General features: G+C 58.1%; 2 protein-coding genes across 4 annotated transcripts in view; one reads left to right on the top strand and one right to left on the bottom strand.

Annotated features, from left to right (window-relative positions):
- The window catches only part of RFX1 (regulatory factor X1), a 32,021-nt gene extending 26,005 nt beyond the window's left edge, over window positions 1–6,016 (top strand). For all 3 annotated transcript variants that reach the window (XM_059918289.1, XM_059918288.1, XM_059918290.1), the window contains 11 exons: window positions 222–341; window positions 432–547; window positions 774–892; window positions 975–1,084; window positions 1,536–1,687; window positions 1,762–1,859; window positions 3,280–3,429; window positions 3,524–3,732; window positions 4,165–4,318; window positions 4,402–4,447; window positions 4,597–6,016. In XM_059918289.1, the coding sequence (XP_059774272.1) occupies window positions 222–341; window positions 432–547; window positions 774–892; window positions 975–1,084; window positions 1,536–1,687; window positions 1,762–1,859; window positions 3,280–3,429; window positions 3,524–3,732; window positions 4,165–4,318; window positions 4,402–4,447; window positions 4,597–4,766 (1,444 nt within the window). In that variant the 3' untranslated portion in view covers window positions 4,767–6,016. The remainder of the gene's footprint in view (window positions 1–221; window positions 342–431; window positions 548–773; window positions 893–974; window positions 1,085–1,535; window positions 1,688–1,761; window positions 1,860–3,279; window positions 3,430–3,523; window positions 3,733–4,164; window positions 4,319–4,401; window positions 4,448–4,596) is intronic.
- A 106-nt stretch (window positions 6,017–6,122) lies between these two features.
- DCAF15 (DDB1 and CUL4 associated factor 15) lies at window positions 6,123–14,071 on the bottom strand. Its single transcript, XM_059918287.1, has 13 exons — window positions 13,914–14,071; window positions 12,231–12,328; window positions 12,006–12,141; window positions 11,261–11,367; window positions 11,042–11,181; window positions 10,786–10,956; window positions 8,181–8,615; window positions 7,984–8,075; window positions 7,753–7,881; window positions 7,575–7,660; window positions 7,236–7,340; window positions 7,043–7,158; window positions 6,123–6,651 (listed from the first exon to the last, which is right to left on the bottom strand). Exons 1-13 carry the CDS (start codon window positions 14,043–14,045, stop codon window positions 6,596–6,598), a joined length of 1,803 nt encoding a protein of 600 aa, XP_059774270.1. The 5' UTR covers window positions 14,046–14,071; the 3' UTR covers window positions 6,123–6,595.
- Window positions 14,072–17,727: the final 3,656 nt, after the last annotated feature.

Raw genomic sequence — 17,727 nt, 5'->3', positions numbered from 1 at the left:
CTGTCTTCACAGAGCTCAGTCTGCAGTTGGGGGCCTCTCCTGGCACCCATAGTCCCTGTGGCTTCCCCAGCCCAGCACCCCCAGCTCTGTGGAGATATGGGTCTCACCCCCTGGGCTCTGTTCGGCCCCCTAGCAGAGAGGAGGCAGGTGTGATGTGAAGCTCCTGGTGGACGATCGGTGACCACCCCCAGCCCAGCCCTCATCCTCTGCCTCCCTCCCAGGGGCAACTCCAAGTACCACTACTATGGCCTGCGCATCAAGGCCAGCTCACCCCTGCTGCGGCTGATGGAGGACCAGCAGCACATGGCCATGCGGGGCCAACCCTTCTCGCAAAAACAGAGGTAGGAGGGCAGGGCTGGCCCGGTGCTGGCGGGCAGGGAAAGGCATGGCAGCCCGTCCCCACTCCAGTCCCCTGCCTATCCCTTCTCCAGGCTCAAACCCATCCAGAAGATGGAGGGCATGACCAACGGTGTGGCCGTGGGGCCACAGCAGGCCACTGGGCTGTCGGACATCAGTGCCCAGGTCCAGCAGTACCAGCAGTTTCTGGGTGAGGGCTCCCTGGACTCTGGGGTGGGCCCAGGGCAGGGTATGTGGCCCCCGGAGAGTGTGCAGATGGTTCACTTGCCCTCCCGGAACTTCTTTGCCCCCACTGCACATGGGGGAACTTCTGCTTGGTAGCAAAGTGGTGCCAACTTAATAGGATCCCAGGATGAGGCTCGAGGGGGCAGGCAGCTGGAGGATGAAGGGGCTCACGGTGTCTCCTCTGCCCCCAGATGCCTCGAGGAGCCTCCCTGACTTCTCAGAGCTCGACCTCCAGGGCAAAGTGCTGCCCGAAGGCATCGGACCTGGGGACATCAAGGCCTTCCAGGTCCTGTACCGGGAACACTGTGAGGTAGGGCATCTGGGCAGTGGGCAGGGGCGAGGGAGGGCCACGCTGCCGCTCAGCCCCCTTGAGCATCCAGCCTCCCCAACAGGCCATCGTCGATGTCATGGTGAACCTGCAGTTCACCCTGGTGGAGACGCTGTGGAAAACCTTCTGGAGGTACAACCTGAGCCAGCCCAGCGAGGCACCGCCGCTGGCTGTGTGAGTGCCTTTGGGGGAGGGGGGAGGAAGGGAGGAGGTTGGGTACCATGTGAGTCAGCCCCCAAGGCTGGGGTGGGCAGACCTCAGACTTCATGCAGGAGTGGGGGCTCCTCTCTACCCCTGCAGTTTGTGGGGTGCACACGGCCTTCAGAGCCCACCTCCAGAGTGTACATTGGTACCGGTCTGATGCTCGGTGTTTGGGATGGCGTGCCCCACCAAGCCATTTCCTCCCTGCGGTGGGTAGATGCCTGTGCCCCAATGTGCAGGGTGTTAAGATCCCTGTCTGACCCTGGGGGCAGTGGGGTCTGTGTCAGCCTGACCCCGGGGGTCTTCCAGAGACAGAGAGTACCTGCCTGACCCCAGGGTGGGGTGAGGGTGCTGTGCCCTTCTGACCCTGGGTACAGGACCGTGGAATGTCCTCGTGACCCCCGGGTGGGGTGGGTGCCCACAGGCATGATGAGGCCGAGAAGCGGCTGCCCAAGGCCAGCCTGGTGCTCCTCTCCAAGTTCGAGCCCGTGCTCCAGTGGACCAAGCACTGTGACAACGTGCTGTACCAGGGCCTGGTGGAGATCCTCATCCCCGATGTGCTGCGGCCCATCCCCAGTAAGTGCACGGCCGCCCGGTCCCCGCACCCCACCCCACCCCTGAGTCCTGACCAGCCCCCCTACCACCCACAGGTGCCTTGACCCAAGCGATCCGGAACTTTGCCAAGAGCCTGGAGAGCTGGCTCACCCACGCCATGGTGAACATACCCGAGGAGATGCTGCGGGTGAAGGTGAGGGCGTGAGGGGGTCTGAGGGGCCAGCTTGGCCCACAGCCCGGGGCCTCCCTCCCGGCTGGGGGCGGCTGGGGGCCTCGGTCTCCTCTGCCTAACAGGCGGTAAGATTTGTCCCCGTTTCTGTCCCCTCAGAGTGAGCTTTGGCCGTTGTCTTTACAAACCAGCTTCCTCAGGAGCCCACTTCTGAAACACAACCTGTGTGTGGTGTTTTTGTATGCAACACAGCATCTTAAAATAAAAACCAAATGCACACTTGAAGTAGTTCTCTTCAGAGAGCTTCAACAGAAAGTGCTTTAGGTGTTCAGAAAGAGATAAAATCTTAAAAACAACAAAAAAACCAAAAACAAAAACGTCTATAAGGAAACAGAATAGCCCTCTTCGTCAATGCTGCACATTCACTAACTACCAAGATGTGAGGAATTAGATGGGGTGTGCTTGCTCTTGAGCAAAAAAAAAAGTTTGTTTTCAAAGTCCTCAAAATGCCAACAGGACAGCTAAACAGAAAGGGATGTCTGAAGAATGACCCCTGGGTACGCTGGACACAGGGCTGGGGTTGGGGACCTGTGGAGAGAGTAGAAGCTGGATCCCAGGGGAGCCCTTCAGAACGGGCAAGACTTATGTATTCATTCATTTATTCCACACGCATTTATTGAGCACCGGCTGTGTGCTCGGCATGGTTCTGAGTGCTGGGAGCACAGCAATGACCAAGATGCACAAAACTCCGGCCCTCCCGGAGCTGACGTTCAAGGGAATAATACAAACAAAATGAAACCAAAGGTTATGGAAGCAGTGCCCTTTCTGAGCAGTGCCCTCCGAGATTTACTTGTGTCCTTTGATGAAAAATAATAATGCTGTTCAGATATAATACACTGAGTTTTTTGGAGGCATTCTTTGGATGGGTGGTCGCCCAAAGTTTGAAAGCCCTGACCCTTTGATCTCCCAAAGAAAGCAACAAGGTACATTCCTCCCTTTTTTTTTTTTTTTTTAATTATTATTTAGCTCCTAACTTTTTTTTTTTTAATTAATTAATTAATTAATTAATTTATGGCTGTGTTGGGTCTTCGTTTCTGTGCCAGGGCTTTCTCTAGTTGCGGCAAGCGGGGGCCACTCTTCATCGCGGTGCGCGGGCCTCTCACTATCGAGGCCTCCCTTGTTGCGGAGCACAGGCTCCAGACGCGCAGGCTCAGTAGTTGTGGCTCACGGGCCCAGCTGCTCCGCGGCACGTGGGATCTTCCCAGAACAGGGCTGGAACCCGTGTTCCCTGCATTGGCAGGCAGACTCTCAACCACTGCGCCACCAGGGAAGCCCCATTCCTCCCTTTTAGGAGAAAGAAACAGGCTCAGAGAGGTCGCATTGGGTGGGGCAGGGGACTGCGCGGGGTGGGTTCCGCGGAAGCCACAAGCCCTGGGCCCCACAGGTGGCAGCGGCCGGTGCCTTCGCGCAGACCCTGCGGCGCTACACGTCGCTCAACCACCTGGCGCAGGCGGCGCGCGCTGTGCTGCAGAACACCGCGCAGATCAACCAGATGCTGAGCGATCTCAACCGCGTGGACTTCGCCAACGTGCAGGTGAGCGTGGACGGGTCAGGCGAGCGCGGGGCGGCCCGGCGGCTCCGGCCCGGGGCGGCGGCTGAGCCCCGGGCACCCGCCCACTGTGTCCCAGGAGCAGGCCTCGTGGGTATGCCGCTGCGAGGACCGCGTGGTGCAGCGGCTGGAGCAGGACTTCAAAGTGACTCTGCAGCAGCAGAACTCACTGGAGCAGTGGGCGGCCTGGCTGGACGGCGTCGTGAGCCAAGTGCTTAAGCCCTACCAGGGCAGCGCCGGCTTTCCCAAGGCCGCTAAGCTTTTCCTCCTCAAGTGGTCCTTCTACAGGTGCGCGCTGGCTGGGCGGGATGCGGGCGGGGAAGGGGCTGGGCGGGAGGACGTTCCTCCCACCAGGGCCGGACCCAGAGAAGGCTCCTTTGCTTTGGGATCAGGCCAAAATGGGACCAATGAAGGCCCCGCCTCTTCGAGGAGGGTGGGGCTGGATGAGGGCCCCAGCCCCACCCTCTCTGGCTGGACCAGAGAAAGCCCCACCCCCTGGGGGACTCGGGTGCTTTTTAGGAAGTCGAGGGTCCTGCTGGTGGTGGGCGGGGCTAGGGCCCTCCTCCCTCTCTGAGGGACGCCTTCCCTCTCTGACCGGGAAGCCTGTGCGGGGCCGGGCGGTAGTAGCTGGGCTTGCTCAGGCCTGGGGTCCTTACGGCAGGGAAGAGGGGCGCGGGGCGGGTCCCGGCCTGAGGATTTCCTCTCTGTCGCCTCCCCCAGCTCCATGGTGATCCGGGACCTGACTCTGCGCAGCGCCGCCAGCTTCGGCTCCTTCCATCTCATACGGCTGCTCTACGATGAGTACATGTACTACCTGATCGAGCATCGCGTGGCCCAGGCCAAGGGCGAGACCCCCATTGCCGTCATGGGCGAGGTGCGCACGGCGGGTCCGCTGAGGGCACGGGCGGGGCGCCCCTGGGCAGGACCCTCATTCCTTCTCCTCTCCCCTCCTTCCAGTTCGCCAACCTGGCCACCTCGCTGAACCCCCTGGACCCGGACAAAGGTAGGTAAAGCGTGCCCCTACCCAGGGCCAGAGTCCAGGGGGCGGCGTACAGCGAGGCTGGGGTGGAGGAGGCGGCGGCTGGGGCGCCATGTGGCGGCCTGGTGGCGCCGCCGCCCCGCGCTGAGCCAGGCCTGGTCCGTGTACCCCAGACGAGGAGGAGGAAGAGGAGGAGGAAAGCGAGGACGAGCTGCCGCAGGACATCTCGCTCGCGGCCGGTGGCGAGTCGCCCGCGCTGGGCCCCGAGGCTCTGGAGCCACCGGCCAAGCTGGCGCGGACAGACGCACGCGGCCTCTTCGTGCAGGCGCTGCCCTCCAGCTAAGCCCGTGGCCTCCCCCATCCCCCCACACCACCCCCCGCCCCGCCCGCCCTACCCTGCTGCCCCTCCTCGCCAGGGTCCCTCACAGCTTCTGTGGCTTCGCTGTCACCGCTCCAGCCTCGGCCGGGGCCGGGAGGGGGCCTCCGAGACAGGGAAGGTAAGGGGGTCCCTGCCCCGGATGGGGCGGGCACAATCACCGGGCCGGGCGGAGCCGCAGCTGCAAACTCTGACACAAAAGACGTGCCTTAAGGAACCCGCCGACGTGCCCAGGTGCCCCCTGGGGCAGCCAGCTTGGCCCCTTGGCCCCAAAGGCTGCAGCATCTCCCTCCCCCAGCCCCACCCCCACCTCCCCAGGGGGCAGGCAGGCAGGCCCCCTCCCTCGCGGAACTGTTAACTTATTCAGCTCGCTGGCTTTGCACAGCCTGTCCTAGGCCCAGCCCTGAGCCCCGGGTGGGCGCAGGTGGGCATCACCTGGGGACCCGCCACTGTCAGCAGCAGCCCCGGGATCCCTCCCCCAGCAACCCCACCGCTTCCCACTCCTTGGTATAAGTGCAATTAAAGCTGTGGGTGTCGCATCTCCAGAGCTGGGCCCTCCCTTGCCCCGCATCCCTAGAGGGGGGCACTGCCCGGCCTGGATAGGGGGAGGGCAGAAGGGGCACCACCTCCAGCTTCCAAAGAGCAGCAGGCTGGACCGGGCGCCAAGCCCGGAGGGACCTGCTGCAGGCAGCGGGCCCGGAAGTGCCCATGCCTGCCCCAGCCAGGGCTGGGTGCTCCGCTCGCTCAGATCCTGGGCCCTCCTCGCCGCTGGTTTGTAATGGAATCTCTATGCTCCTACTCTCCCTGGAGACCGTGCTTCTCCTCCATGCGTGCGATCCCCGCCCTCCACATGACTATTGTGCGATTTGTGAGCGCCGCCTGAGCGGAGTCGGTAACTTGTTGGGTTTTTTTCCAACCATCATGGCCTTATCTGTTCCGGTTTTCTCAGTGTTTTCAACCTGTGAGATAGACGTTTATGGCAAAAAGCGAAAAAAAGGAAAAAAAAAAAAAAACCTGATCTATTGTATAAAAATCACTATTTTGTGTGCTCCGTGTGCTACAGCTTTTGGGGTGGCTTGCCGACTCCCCCTCCTTACCCCTCGGGGCTTCCCTTCTCCTGGTGGTGAAAGTGTCCACGCGTGTGGTAGTCTAGTGTGCCGAGCTGTTTTCTACCTTTTTGTAGTCTTTCTTAAAACACAATAAATTCCGCTGTGATATTTGGCTACTGCTGACTTGCCGGGCGTTGGTGGGAAACTTGGGGCTGGGGGCTCCAGCTGGGCCCCGAGCACCTGAGTGGCAGGCAGTAAAGGGAACTCAGTGAGGTTCAGAAATAAAACATTTATTATGTGAAGAGGAACAACAGGGCCGGGAAGGGGAGGTGTGATGGCCACGAGGTTCACCACCTCAGGTCGGGGGAGAGGCTGGGGGTGGACAGGGCAGGGGTATGGGATCCATCTGGCCTCCCTGGGGTGGGGGTAGGGGGGCAACGTCCACACCTGTAGCCGAGAAAAGGGGCAAACTCGCGAGGAACGAGGGCCCATGCCCAGCTTGGGGTGAAGGCGGGCGCTCAAGGCTGGTGGGGCAGGGGGCTCCCTCCCTCTGCCCCTTTCCAACTTAAATAGGCATAAATAAGAAGCGTCCAGACTCTCAGGCCACCAGGGGCTGCCCCGCCCAGCCCCCTCCCCGCAGCCTAACACTAGTGCCGGCCATCGGCCGGCCGGCAGAGGCTGCCGGGAAGGCGGCCAGCTCCCGGGCCGCGGAGGTAGTTGGAGTCAGTGTCCAGGGCGGCCGGGCCCTCACAGCACAATCCACGTGTATCGCTCACTGTCCGCCAGAACCTTCAGTGAGCACCCTGCAGGGAAGGGTGGGGACAAAGCCTTGGAACCTTGGCCTGCCCAGGCTGTAGGAGAGGCCTCTTTCCCCGACTTGATATGGGCCCAGAAGGTTCTGGAAGGCAGGCACCCTGCGACGTTATCTCTGCCTCCTGCCTGCAGCCTTTCAATAAAACGTCTGCTGAATGACTGACTGAATGACAGGCCGGGGGCCCCCAGGTGCCACACCTGAGCTGGCCCCCCGGCCTTGGCCTGGGCTGCCCTCCCCTCACCCAACGCCACGGTGTCCACTAGCTCAGCCAATGTGCTCCTCCATTCAGCAACACTTAGGAATTAGCGCGTGCTCTGGGCCTGGCCTGGCCCCAGGATAAGGACCTCAGTCCCGGACTGTCGTCGGGTCACGGGGCCCACCTTTGTGCAGCGCCTCGTTGGTCATCCTGTTGACGTAACGGCCGCTGCTCTCAGGCACCAGCCACTTCATGACCATGTCCACGCAGCTCTTGCGGTATGAGCTCCAGACGCTGCCGCTGAGGGAGAGGGGGTGAGCAGTTCTCCTCACCCTGGCCCAGCCCACCCCCAGCCCTGGCCCCCGGCCCTGCCTCACCTGGTCTGCCCTTTGACCTCAGTGAGGTCGCCCACGCTGACTGTCACAAAGATGCCCGTGTTGAGGTCCCATGCCACCTTGAGGCTGGTGTGATAGGTCTTTGGTCTACAGCGGGGAGGGATGGTGAGCAGAGGAGAGAGGGAGTGGGACCACGGGGTCCCTGAGCTTGAACCCAGGCTACCCAGAGGGGCCTTTATCTTTGGAGCAGTAATGCAGTGGCCAATCCAAGTTCTGGTGGGCAGGGGGAGGCTTCTCACATCCCCCCTTCCCCCCCACTGAGAGGTCTTGAGTGCAGGGCCCTGCTGGGCAAGGGTGAGGGTGGGGTCCCTGCCCACTCACCGGAGCTGGCCCTCCTCGGTGGGGGACGGGAATGCCAGGAGCAGCAGGCCAATGTTAATGAGGACCTGGTTGGTTTCTGGGCAGACCTGGGAGGCGGGGGGCGGATGGTGACACATACTGAGAGTGCTGCCCAGAGCTGGGAGGCCCCGGGCCTGCCCTGCCCGACACCTTGGCCCACCTCCAGGATGACAATATCGTAGTCGCTGAAGGAACAGAACTGGTGACCCCAAGTGGCATCATGGCGGATGACCTCGTTGATGACATACTCGAAGTCCAGTGTGAGCTGCTCCACTGTCAGGTACTGACCCTGTGGACAGTGGGCAGAGGGGGAGGGGGAGGATTTCGCCAACTGCCATCCCAGCAGGTCCCCCGGGAGCTGCCCCTTGGCCTGCCCGCTGCCAGCACCAACCTGGACGGCAGTCTGCTCCCGCATGGGCCGTAGGTTGCGGCCGCGGAGATCAGTCACCACAAAGGGCAGAGAGATCTTGTCGTCCTCCAACTCTGAGGGGGCAGGATGTGGGGGTAGGGATGGTGGTGGGAGGCCTAGAGGCCCCTCCAGGCCAGCCTCCCATGCCTGGGACCCCACCAGGTGGGCTCCCCGCTCACCATCCTCTGGCTCCGTCCCCTCACCGGACCCCAACACATAATACAGCTTGGTGTAGTTGACATATCCAGGCTCGGAGGCGGGCACCTCTGCTGCAAGGGGGCTGTCCCGGGGCACCGCCTCCCCACCTGGGGCTAGGGGCTCAGAGGGCAGGCGGCAGCGGCTGCTCGAGGGCCCCGGGCAAGGGGGTGGCCGGACTTCCTCCGAGGTCCCACCCTTGGCCTCTTTGGCCCTGCGGAAGATGTCAGCCACAAACTCCTTGGCTTTGGCGATGGCAGGCGAGTGCTCGGGGGCCCCAGAGGGCCGGGCTGGGGCCGCTTCGGGGCAGAGGGTGGGGAGGACAGGGGGCATTTCTGGGCTCTGGGGCCCAGGGGGGCTGGGAGGGGCCGGGGGGTAGGTGGTGTGATCATACAGGATTTGGCAGAAGCTGCTATCACCTGGAACATAAAAATAAAAGGTGATGGATGTGGGAAAGGGGTCAATAGATGAGTACAAGTCGAGAATGCTCTTCCGATCTCCCTCATTATGCTGGGGGGTTCTTAGAAATCCACCATGAGGAGACGCCTCTAGAAGATTTACATATTCTGAGATCAGTCTGAAACACCCAAAAGGGAAAAAGGACTTTTACACACACACACACACACAATCATGTTCATTCAAACCTTACTCTTGAGCATCTGCTGTATGCCACACACTGAGGACACAGGAGTGAACAAGACAGACAAAAATCCCTGCCCTTGGTAAGCTGACATGTCATCATCATACCAGATAAAAGCCACTTAAGTTTGACAGTTTACTACACAGCCCTCTGTCCTTCCCAACGCGAGCCAGACCAGCACAGGCACAGACTGCCCGAATCCCAGGCCTCTATGACTTCATCTGACTGGGAGGCAGATCCCCCTCTGGGGAATGTCAGTGTGGAGAACCCAAGGCATTCACTGAGCAGCACCATGGCCAGGCCCTGGGCTCTGCCTGCCCTGCTTCATTTGGGCCCCGCTCAAGCAACCCTTGGAGAGGGGAACTGTCCTCCCACTTCAGACTCGGGACTGAGGCTCAGAGGAACTTGTCCAAGGTCACACTGAGAGATAATACAAGTCTGCCAACGAACTCCTGTCTGCCAGAGTGGTGGCACTTCTTCCGGAGGGGAGGGGGAATGAGTGGAAAATGTTCAAGTCAAAACTCCCCCTCTGTGTGAGTGCCCTCCTAGGGTGAGATGAGTGTTAAACACTGATGACAATGCCCCTCACCTGGGCTGTGTGCGCACGGGCTGAATCCCGTCCCATGTGGTCCTTCCTAACGGGGCAGGGGGTGGCGGCCCCATCCAGGCCTGGCTTGTTAGGGGCTCACGGCTTGGCGAGAAGCAGGGCCTTGCCCATGCCGGCACAGGTGGCCAGGGCAGGGGTGGGAGGCCCCTGGACAGGCCTGAGGACAAAGCACCCTGTCCCTTGCTGGTCTGTGGGCTTCGTTATATACATAGAGTCCTCTTTTCATGTCCATTCCCCTCACACCCCCAGGGACAACCATTTTAAATGCAGTTAGTGGGCATCTTTTTTTTTTTTTTTTTTTTTTTTTTTTTTGCTGCACCGCGCAGCTTGCAGGATCTTAGTTGCCCGACCAGGGACTGAACCCAGGCCCTAAGTGAAAGCACGGAGTCCTAACCGCTGGACTACCAGGGAATTCCCAGTGGGCATCTTTATTTGACTGCATTCTGGCAAAACTGGAACACGTTTTAAATTTAAATATAAGTGGTATCACTATCAGGTGATAGATCTTCTTGTGTTTCTTCTGCACTTGAACATGTCTTTAAGGTACACTCTCCACAGATGTGCTCTCCCTGCTGACCCAAGGGAAGTACCCACCCTGTCCTACCTCCCCAAACCCCAGCGATGGACACCAGGCAGCCCCTGGCTCCCGCCACCAAACCTTCAGACATGTCTGGGTGCAGCGCTGCTGGGCCACAGGCACCTCTCTGGCCATAAGGCCCTGGGAGAGCGGGAGAGCCCCCAGGGCCCCACGCTGCCACCAGCCAGTGGCATTATCCAGCTTTTTAACATCTGCCACTCTGCTGGGGGACATCACCTGATTTTCACTGGCATTTCTGCGATCATCAAAGATGTAAGAAGGCCGTCTGTCCACTAACCACTCCCTGAAATTTTTAATCAACATTTCTCTTTTTGCAGAGAAGAACAACGCACTGCACTGTCTGTCCAGCATGGCAGCCACTGACCACATGTGACTACTTGAACTTAACGTGACTAAAATTAAATTTAACAACTCAGTTCCTTGGTCACATGAGCCACGGTCAAGTGGCTACTGGTGGTAGCTATAGCAGATACAGCAGATCTGGAACATCCCAGCCCTGTGGAAAGTTCTAGTGGACAGCGCTGGGGTGGGCAGTGGCTGGGTTCGGATCCCACATTCCCACTTCCTGGCTGTGTGACCTTGGATGAGGGACTTCACCTCTCCAGGGCCCTGGTCTCCTCATCTGTGACGCGGGGTAGTGACAGCACCGAGCTCGCAGGGCCGCTTGGCCAAGTCATTAGGTCACAGGGCCCCGAGGCTGACAGCGCACGCGCGAAGGGCCTGTCCTCAGACCTGGGGGCCTACCTGCCGAGTGGACCGAGACGGCGCAGGCCACCAGGGAGTAGCTGGTGTTGAGCAGCACCACCTGGTCCTTCTTGAGCTGGAAGGCGGGCTGGAAAGTGGGGAAGGGGTAGACCACCTGGTACTTGGTGTGCAGCATGAAGCCATGCCGCAGGCACTGCGCGCTCGGGTCACCTGCAGCGACACAGGCCACGCAGGCTCAGCTGTGGCCCCAGGGCGGGGAAGCAGGCAGCCTGCGCCCCAGGCCCCGGCCCCTCACCTGGGTGGGCGCGGCTGGCGTCCCGGCAGGCGGCGCAGCGTCCTGGCGGCGGCACGGCCACGGTGCTGATGTAGATGTCCCGGTGGTTCTCATCGCTCATCATCATCATGTTCATGAGCATGCCGTTGGCTGAGCGAGTGCTGGGGGCCAGCACAGCCTCAGAGCCTGGCCCAGGCGCCCGCCCCACCCACCCCTGCCCACCCTATCCCTAAGTCTCACTTGAAGCCGAAGACAATGACCTTGGAGGCGTCACTGGGCCACTCGCACACGGTCAGGTACAGGTCACTGTAGATCTCCTCATCCTGGAAGAGCCGTACCTGCCGGACCTGAGAGGCATGTTCGGGTCGGGGGTCCGAGCGGGCCCGGGGCCCACCCGAGGCTGCACCAGCCAGCAGTACCGGGCCAGGGAGCCCCAAACAGCCCCCACCAACACCCCTCTGCCTTCCTGAGGACAGGCTGAGGAGACTCACAAGCGTTGCCCCTCACAAGTGGGGGACACAGGGAGGCCAGGCCCAGGATAGGACATGGCCAAGGAGAGCCCTGCCCCAGCAGAGGGGGCTCAGCCAGACACAGCGGTTCCAAGCCCAACCCACCCTGAAACCTGCTCGCCTCTCTGAGCTCATGTGTAAACTGGGGTTAACGGCACTCACCTCCTGGGGTGGGGTATTTGAGGAGTCGAGGTCAGGGCTAAATTGGGTGTGGCAGCCTGCTCGGTCCTAACAAAGCTAATGGGTCCCTCCTGGCTTGAGCCGTCAAACCATATGAAATTGCTGCCATTTACCCATTTTCAACTCTAAAAATGGCAATTTCCTACACTTCGACCTAACACTTGGAGTCTCAACAATGGCCCCATGGGTACACTGTTTTCACTTTGCGGACATGAAACCTGAGGCTCAGAGGGGTGCCGTGACCGGTGGGAGCCGTGCTGTTGGAAGGGACAGCCGAGCATCAGGCCTGGCCCTACCAGCTTGAGCTTGCTGTGGACGTTGAACTCCCACCAGTACAAGTGGTAGATGTAGAAAGAGAAGTCGTCGTCCCCGCTGCTGCTGGTGTAGGAGAGAACATAACGGCCGCACTTGGAAAAGCCCAGGAAGATGTGTCTGTGTGGATGGGGGGAGGGGCAGAGTAACCAGGTCAGGGCCAGCCTGCCGCCCCACCCAGCCACCGCCCTGCCTGGCCCCAGCCTCACCCTGCGTAGAGAAAGTCTTCATCCACGATGTTCTTGAGAGAGACGCAGACCCTGGGTGGCAGCTTCCGGAAGAGACGAGGAGAGAGCTGCCCACTGATCTGAGGAAAGGGCAGGCAGGGCTCTTGAGGCACCACGTGGCGGAAACAGCCTGCAGCCCCCCAGTCCCCTCACCCAAGGCCAAGCAGCACCTTTGGGGTCCAGCCCAGCCATGCAGGCCTACTCCCTGCCAACCATAACGGTCCAGGGAGGTCCAAGCTCTGGAAGGTGCAAACGGCGTGAGCCTGACTCTCCACCAGGGACCCGAGCCATCCTCCCACCTCCAGAGCCTCAGGGTTCCTCTTGCCTAAGCCCCCAACCTTTGAGGACTAGGGCTGGCATCACCTCCCCCAGTCACCCCTGGCCCAGACTGGGCCACGGAGCTGCCTTCCTGAAGGCTGCCTCACTGCACAGTGAGCTGTGGGCATCGAGAGCCGCTAAGGAGCCTGGGATGGGGGCTTGATCAACTACACTCACCTGTTCCCGACCCACTAGCCTATACACGGGGCGCTCAGGCCCCTCGGGGGCCAGCTGAGGCAGACAGAGGGTAAACCTGACCAGTGACCTTCCAACTCCTGCCCGATTCCCCCTTCCAACAGACTCCCTCATCCCAAAAACTTCACCAAGGACGGATTTGGGGGGCCAGGCAGGCACAAGTTGGGCACTAGGGGATCAGAGCACCTTGGACCCTGCTATCCAGTCTAATGGGGGAGATACAGCCCAGCCCTCAAGGAGATCCCAGGGTGGAACAGCCCTGTCAGCGAGGCCCAGGCTGCTGGGGAGACACAATCCCTGTCCAGGGAGCTTCCAAGCTAGGGGCGGAGCCACAGCCCAACCCAGGGAGCAGTCAAGCTGAGGGTGGAGACTGTCCCTGCCCAAGGAACTCCAGTCAAAAGGAGAAGCCACAGCCCTGCCCTCACAGAGTTCCCAGCCTAATGGAGAAGGCACACTACTCCCGATCCATGGAGACACAGACCTGCCCCAGTTGCTGCTGACCTGACAGCAGATTGTCCGCCCTCCCAGAGTTCCCAAACTGATGGGGGAAAGATCCCAGCACACTGAGAGTTTACAGTCTCATGGGGAGACAGAGCCCTGCTCAGGTAGCTGAAGATCAGGCCTTCTCCAGGGAGCTCCCTCCCATTCAATGCGGGAGGCAGACGCAGTTACAGGAACTCCCAGCTCCCCTGTGGTCAGAGCTGGACAGAGAGAGGAACCCCAGGCGGAGGAATCCCAAAGCCGGTAGCAAGGGCTCTGCCAAGGGGGCGGTAAGGCTCCATAACGGAAGGGCCGTGGGAGCAGGGTTTTGAAAAATGAGTCTGACCCTGGATCGCCCCCTTCCTCCTTACTCCCCCAGTGGCCTCTAAGGCCCCCTCCATCCAAGCCCCCTTCCCGGGGCCCCGCCCCCAGCCCCTCCATCCAAGCCCCATCCCCGGGACCCCGCCCCCAACCCCCTCCATCCAAGTTCCCGCAGCAGCCCCCCCAATCCAAACCGTCTCCCCGGGGCCCCGCCCAACCCCTTTCCTCCGAGCCCCCCTCCCCCGGGGCTCCGCCCCCAACCCCTCACCCCGCGAACGCCCTCCCTCCCTCCGCCTCCCTCGTCCCTCCTCCCCACCCTTCGACGCGCTCCTCCCAGACTCCAGGCCTCACCTTGACCCGCTCCAGCTGCTTGAGGACGTGCTCCCGCCGCCGCCCCGTTGCCCGCTTCCCCCCGGCACCCCCGGGGCCGCCGCCGCCGCTCCCGGTCCCGCTGTTCCGCTCCGATTTCGAGCTGGGCGCCATTTTCACCCCCTCCCTCCACTTCCGGAGCAACCGGCCTCTTCGCCCCACCCCTGCCGCCTCTTCATTGGCCCTTTCTCGGCACTGCCGCCCGCGGGTTGGGTGAAAGCCCGCACTCAGGGCCTTTGCCCGCTACGCCTGTCCATCACAGCCATCTCGGCCCCTGATTGGTAGAGACGGTACAGTCCCCGCGGCCTGTCTCCGTATTCCCTCCTTCCCGCAGGGACGCCCCCGTCAGAGGCCCCATTTGCGCCCCTCGCCGAGATGACTTTGACTGAATAGGCAGAGGCGCCCATCAGTCTCCACGGCGTCACGCCCCCTTGTGGCTGGTGGGTTTCCATGGAGACCCAGGCGGTCCAGGCCTGTGGGCGGGGCGATGGGAGCCTGTGGTCCAGAAGGGCCAGAATTCCCAGCCCAGGGATGTCCGCGCCCCGTCCGGGTGCGCGGAGGCCTGGCGAGCATCCCGGGGCCACCGGGCCGGGCCGAAGGAAGGGACTTGCAAAATAAAAGGAAGAAATTCGATTAAAACATCTTTCAGATGGTCTGGGGGGCGGCCTGGCTGGATGATGATGATGGTAATAATGACAACATTAATCACTTGTATATCACTTTACACTTGCCAGAAACAGTTCTGAGCTTACGGTTCTATGTAGAAGGTCGCTGTTATGCCCCTTTTATAGATGATAGTAATAACAGTTGTTTAATGCCTGTTATGAGTATCATCTTCCTGTGCTTTTAGCTCATTTAACTTTCAAAAACCGTTTTGGGGATGGGTCCTTTTATTATCTTCATTTTACACATGATGAAACTGAGCCTTACAGTGTAGCGCTCCTGAATGGTACATATATACCCCAGATGCGAACTGTTACTATAATTAGAGAAGAATCAAATGGATCTGGCTCTCATATTCTTCCAAGCCTCTCACATTCATTTATTCAACAAATACTTATTGAGCACCTACTATGTTCTAAGCACTGGGGATACAGCAGTAAACAAGACAGATAATAAACAAGGAAATCAATTTATGTTATCTAATTCCAGCTAGGATTAGAGAGGAAGGAAGAAGGCTGCTTAAGCAGGGCAGTTAGTGAGGGGCCCTGTGAAGGTGAGGAGGAGGAATATTCCAGCAAAAACAAAGGTTTCAGGGTGGCAAGATTGAGAGACCATAAAAAGACCAGTTGAGCCAGAGCAGGAATGTGCAAGGAAGAAAGTAAGAAAGGAAAACAGACAAGGACCAGGAAGGAGGTAGGGAGTGTATGAGGCTTGTAGGTAAGAAAGACACCTGGGTTTCACTCTTAAGCATAAAAGGAAGTCTCTGGAAGGTTTTTAATAGAGGATGATGGAATCTGAGATGAAATTTAAAAGATCATTGTGATCCAAAGAATTAAATAAATACTCATGAGTCCATACTGGTATAAATAAATGATTGAATAAATAATTGGGGGGGGGGGAAGGGACCAATCTTCCTTATAGAAGATGAGGGATTAATAATAATAAAAGTAGGGGACTTCCCTGGTGGTCCAGTGGTTAAGAATCTGCCTTCCAATGCAGGGGACGCAGGTTCGATCCCTCTTGGGGGAACTAAGATCCCACATGCCATGGGGCAACTAAGCCTGCCCGCTCTAGAGCCCATGTGCCACAACTAGAGAGCCCTCACACTCCGCAACTACTGAGCCCTCGCGCTCTGCAACTACTGAACCTGCACGCTCTAGAGCCTGTGCACCATAACTAGAGAGAAGCCCGCGCGCCACAACGAAGAGCCTGCGCTCCACAATGAAAGATCCTGCGTGCTGCAACGAAGATCCCGCAACTAAGACCTGACGCAGCCAAATAAATAAATAAACAAACAAATAAATAAAAATAATAAAGGTAGAAGGAATGAGGGAAATAGAAAATCATCATCACACAATTACCACAGTAATCATTGCAGCAAGCAAGATCTACCAATGGATGCTAAAATTCATGGATGAAACTTGAAGGAGAAGTAAGACTTTTGCCTACCCTAAAGGTATCGCCCCTAAAATATTTATTCAGTACTGGCAGTTTTTAAATATATGTCCACAAATTATTTGATGTGCCTCCCTCCAGGAGGTGGAGCTTAATTCCCCTCGTTGGGTGTAGGCTGGATTTAGTGACTCACTTATAAGGAAGAAAGAATGGAAAGGGGACAAGTAACCTGGCACTGAAGAAACCTGGCAGATACCACCTCAATCAAGTGATCAAGTTTCCCATCATAGTAATAAGTCATGTGCATGTCATGGGCTCTTGATGTGATGTGATGACACTCGCACCTCTCTGGCATCCTCTCCAAAACCCATAACCTCCATCTAATGAGGAAACATCAAGTGATTGTCCCAAATGGAGGGACAGGACATTCTACAAAAGTCCTGACCAGTATACTTCAAAAATGTTAAGGTCATGAGAAAGCATGACCAAGAAACTGGCACAGTTTAGCGGAGTCTAAGAAGACATGATAACCAAATGAAATGTGATGTCCTAGATGGGATCCTGAACCAAAAAAGGACATCAGAGTGTCCTTTTTTGGGGAAATTCATATTAAGTCTGTAGTTTAGTGAATAGTATTATACCAACAATGGTTAATCTCTTAGTTGTGACAAATGTGCCATGGCTAGGCAAGATGTTAACATTTGGGACAGTTGGGTGAAGGGTAGACAAGAATTCTTTGTACCAACCACCTCTGCAAATTATCTTAGTCTGTTCAAGCTGCTATAACAAAAATACTATAGACTGGGTTGATTTACAACAAACATTTATTCCTCACAGTTCTGGAGGCTGAGAAGTCCAAGATCAAGGCGCTGGCAAATCTGGTGTCTGGTGAGGGCCCACTTCCTGGATTGTAGACAGCGCCTCCTTGCTGTACCCTCGTATGGCAGAGAGAGAGACAGAGAGAGAGAGAGAGGCAGACAGAGAGCTCGAAAGCTCCCTTATAAGGGCACTGATCCCATTCATAAAGGCTCCACCTGCCAAACCTAATTATCTCCCAAAGGCCCCAACTCCTAATACCATCAAATTGTGGGGGGGTGGTTAGGGCTTCAACATTTGAATTTCAGGGGGACACAAGTACAGTCCATAGCACAGACCTGTAAATCAAAAAATTTTTCAAAATAAAAAGTTTTTAAAGAGTTTAAAAGTTTTTAAAGGGGGAAAGGACATTATGGCTGTGATGGTGTCTTGAATTCAGATAGTAGCAGCAGAAAGAGAAAAGTGGTCATATGCAGAGCTGAGGGGCGATGCTCATGGATTGGATATTGGGGTGGAGGCGAGAAGGGAGTTAAGTCAGTGACTTCCTTAAGCAAGATGAAGGCAACCAGACAGGGGGTCCCCCTCATCCCCTTTCCAGAGCCCCACCTACCCCAATGGAAGAGACCTTGTATCCGTTATCCATTGTTGTATAATAAACAACACCAAAAACAGTGGTATAAAATTACAATAATCATTTAGTATTATTATCTCTCACAGTCCTAAGTGTCTGTTGGGCTCAGCTGGGCAGTTCTCACTTGAGGTCGCTCATGCAGTCAGATGGTACCTGGGGCCGGAGTCACCTCGAAGGCTTTCTCATGCCTCATGCTGTCTGTCAGCAAATGCTGTCTGTCAGCCAGAACAGAACAGAGTGGTCTGTCCAAGTGTCTTGGGCTTCCTCACAGCATGGTGGAGGGGTTCCAAG

This window comes from Balaenoptera ricei, chromosome 3, assembly GCF_028023285.1.
Source record: "Balaenoptera ricei isolate mBalRic1 chromosome 3, mBalRic1.hap2, whole genome shotgun sequence".
Lineage (NCBI taxonomy): Eukaryota > Metazoa > Chordata > Mammalia > Artiodactyla > Balaenopteridae > Balaenoptera > Balaenoptera ricei.
Note: the sequence above shows the minus strand (reverse complement) of the source record. Positions and strands in the feature narration are given on the sequence as shown.

Coding starts and splice junctions, on each gene's coding strand:
- DCAF15 (XM_059918287.1), bottom strand. CDS start 14,045: ATGGCGCCCAGCTCGAAATCGGAGCGGAACAGCGGGACCGGGAGCGGC. Junction 8,076..8,180: donor GGGGACGGAGCCAGAGGATG/GTGAGCGGGGAG, acceptor CTGCCCCCTCAG/AGTTGGAGGACGACAAGATC. Junction 7,882..7,983: donor GGGAGCAGACTGCCGTCCAG/GTTGGTGCTGGC, acceptor CACTGTCCACAG/GGTCAGTACCTGACAGTGGA.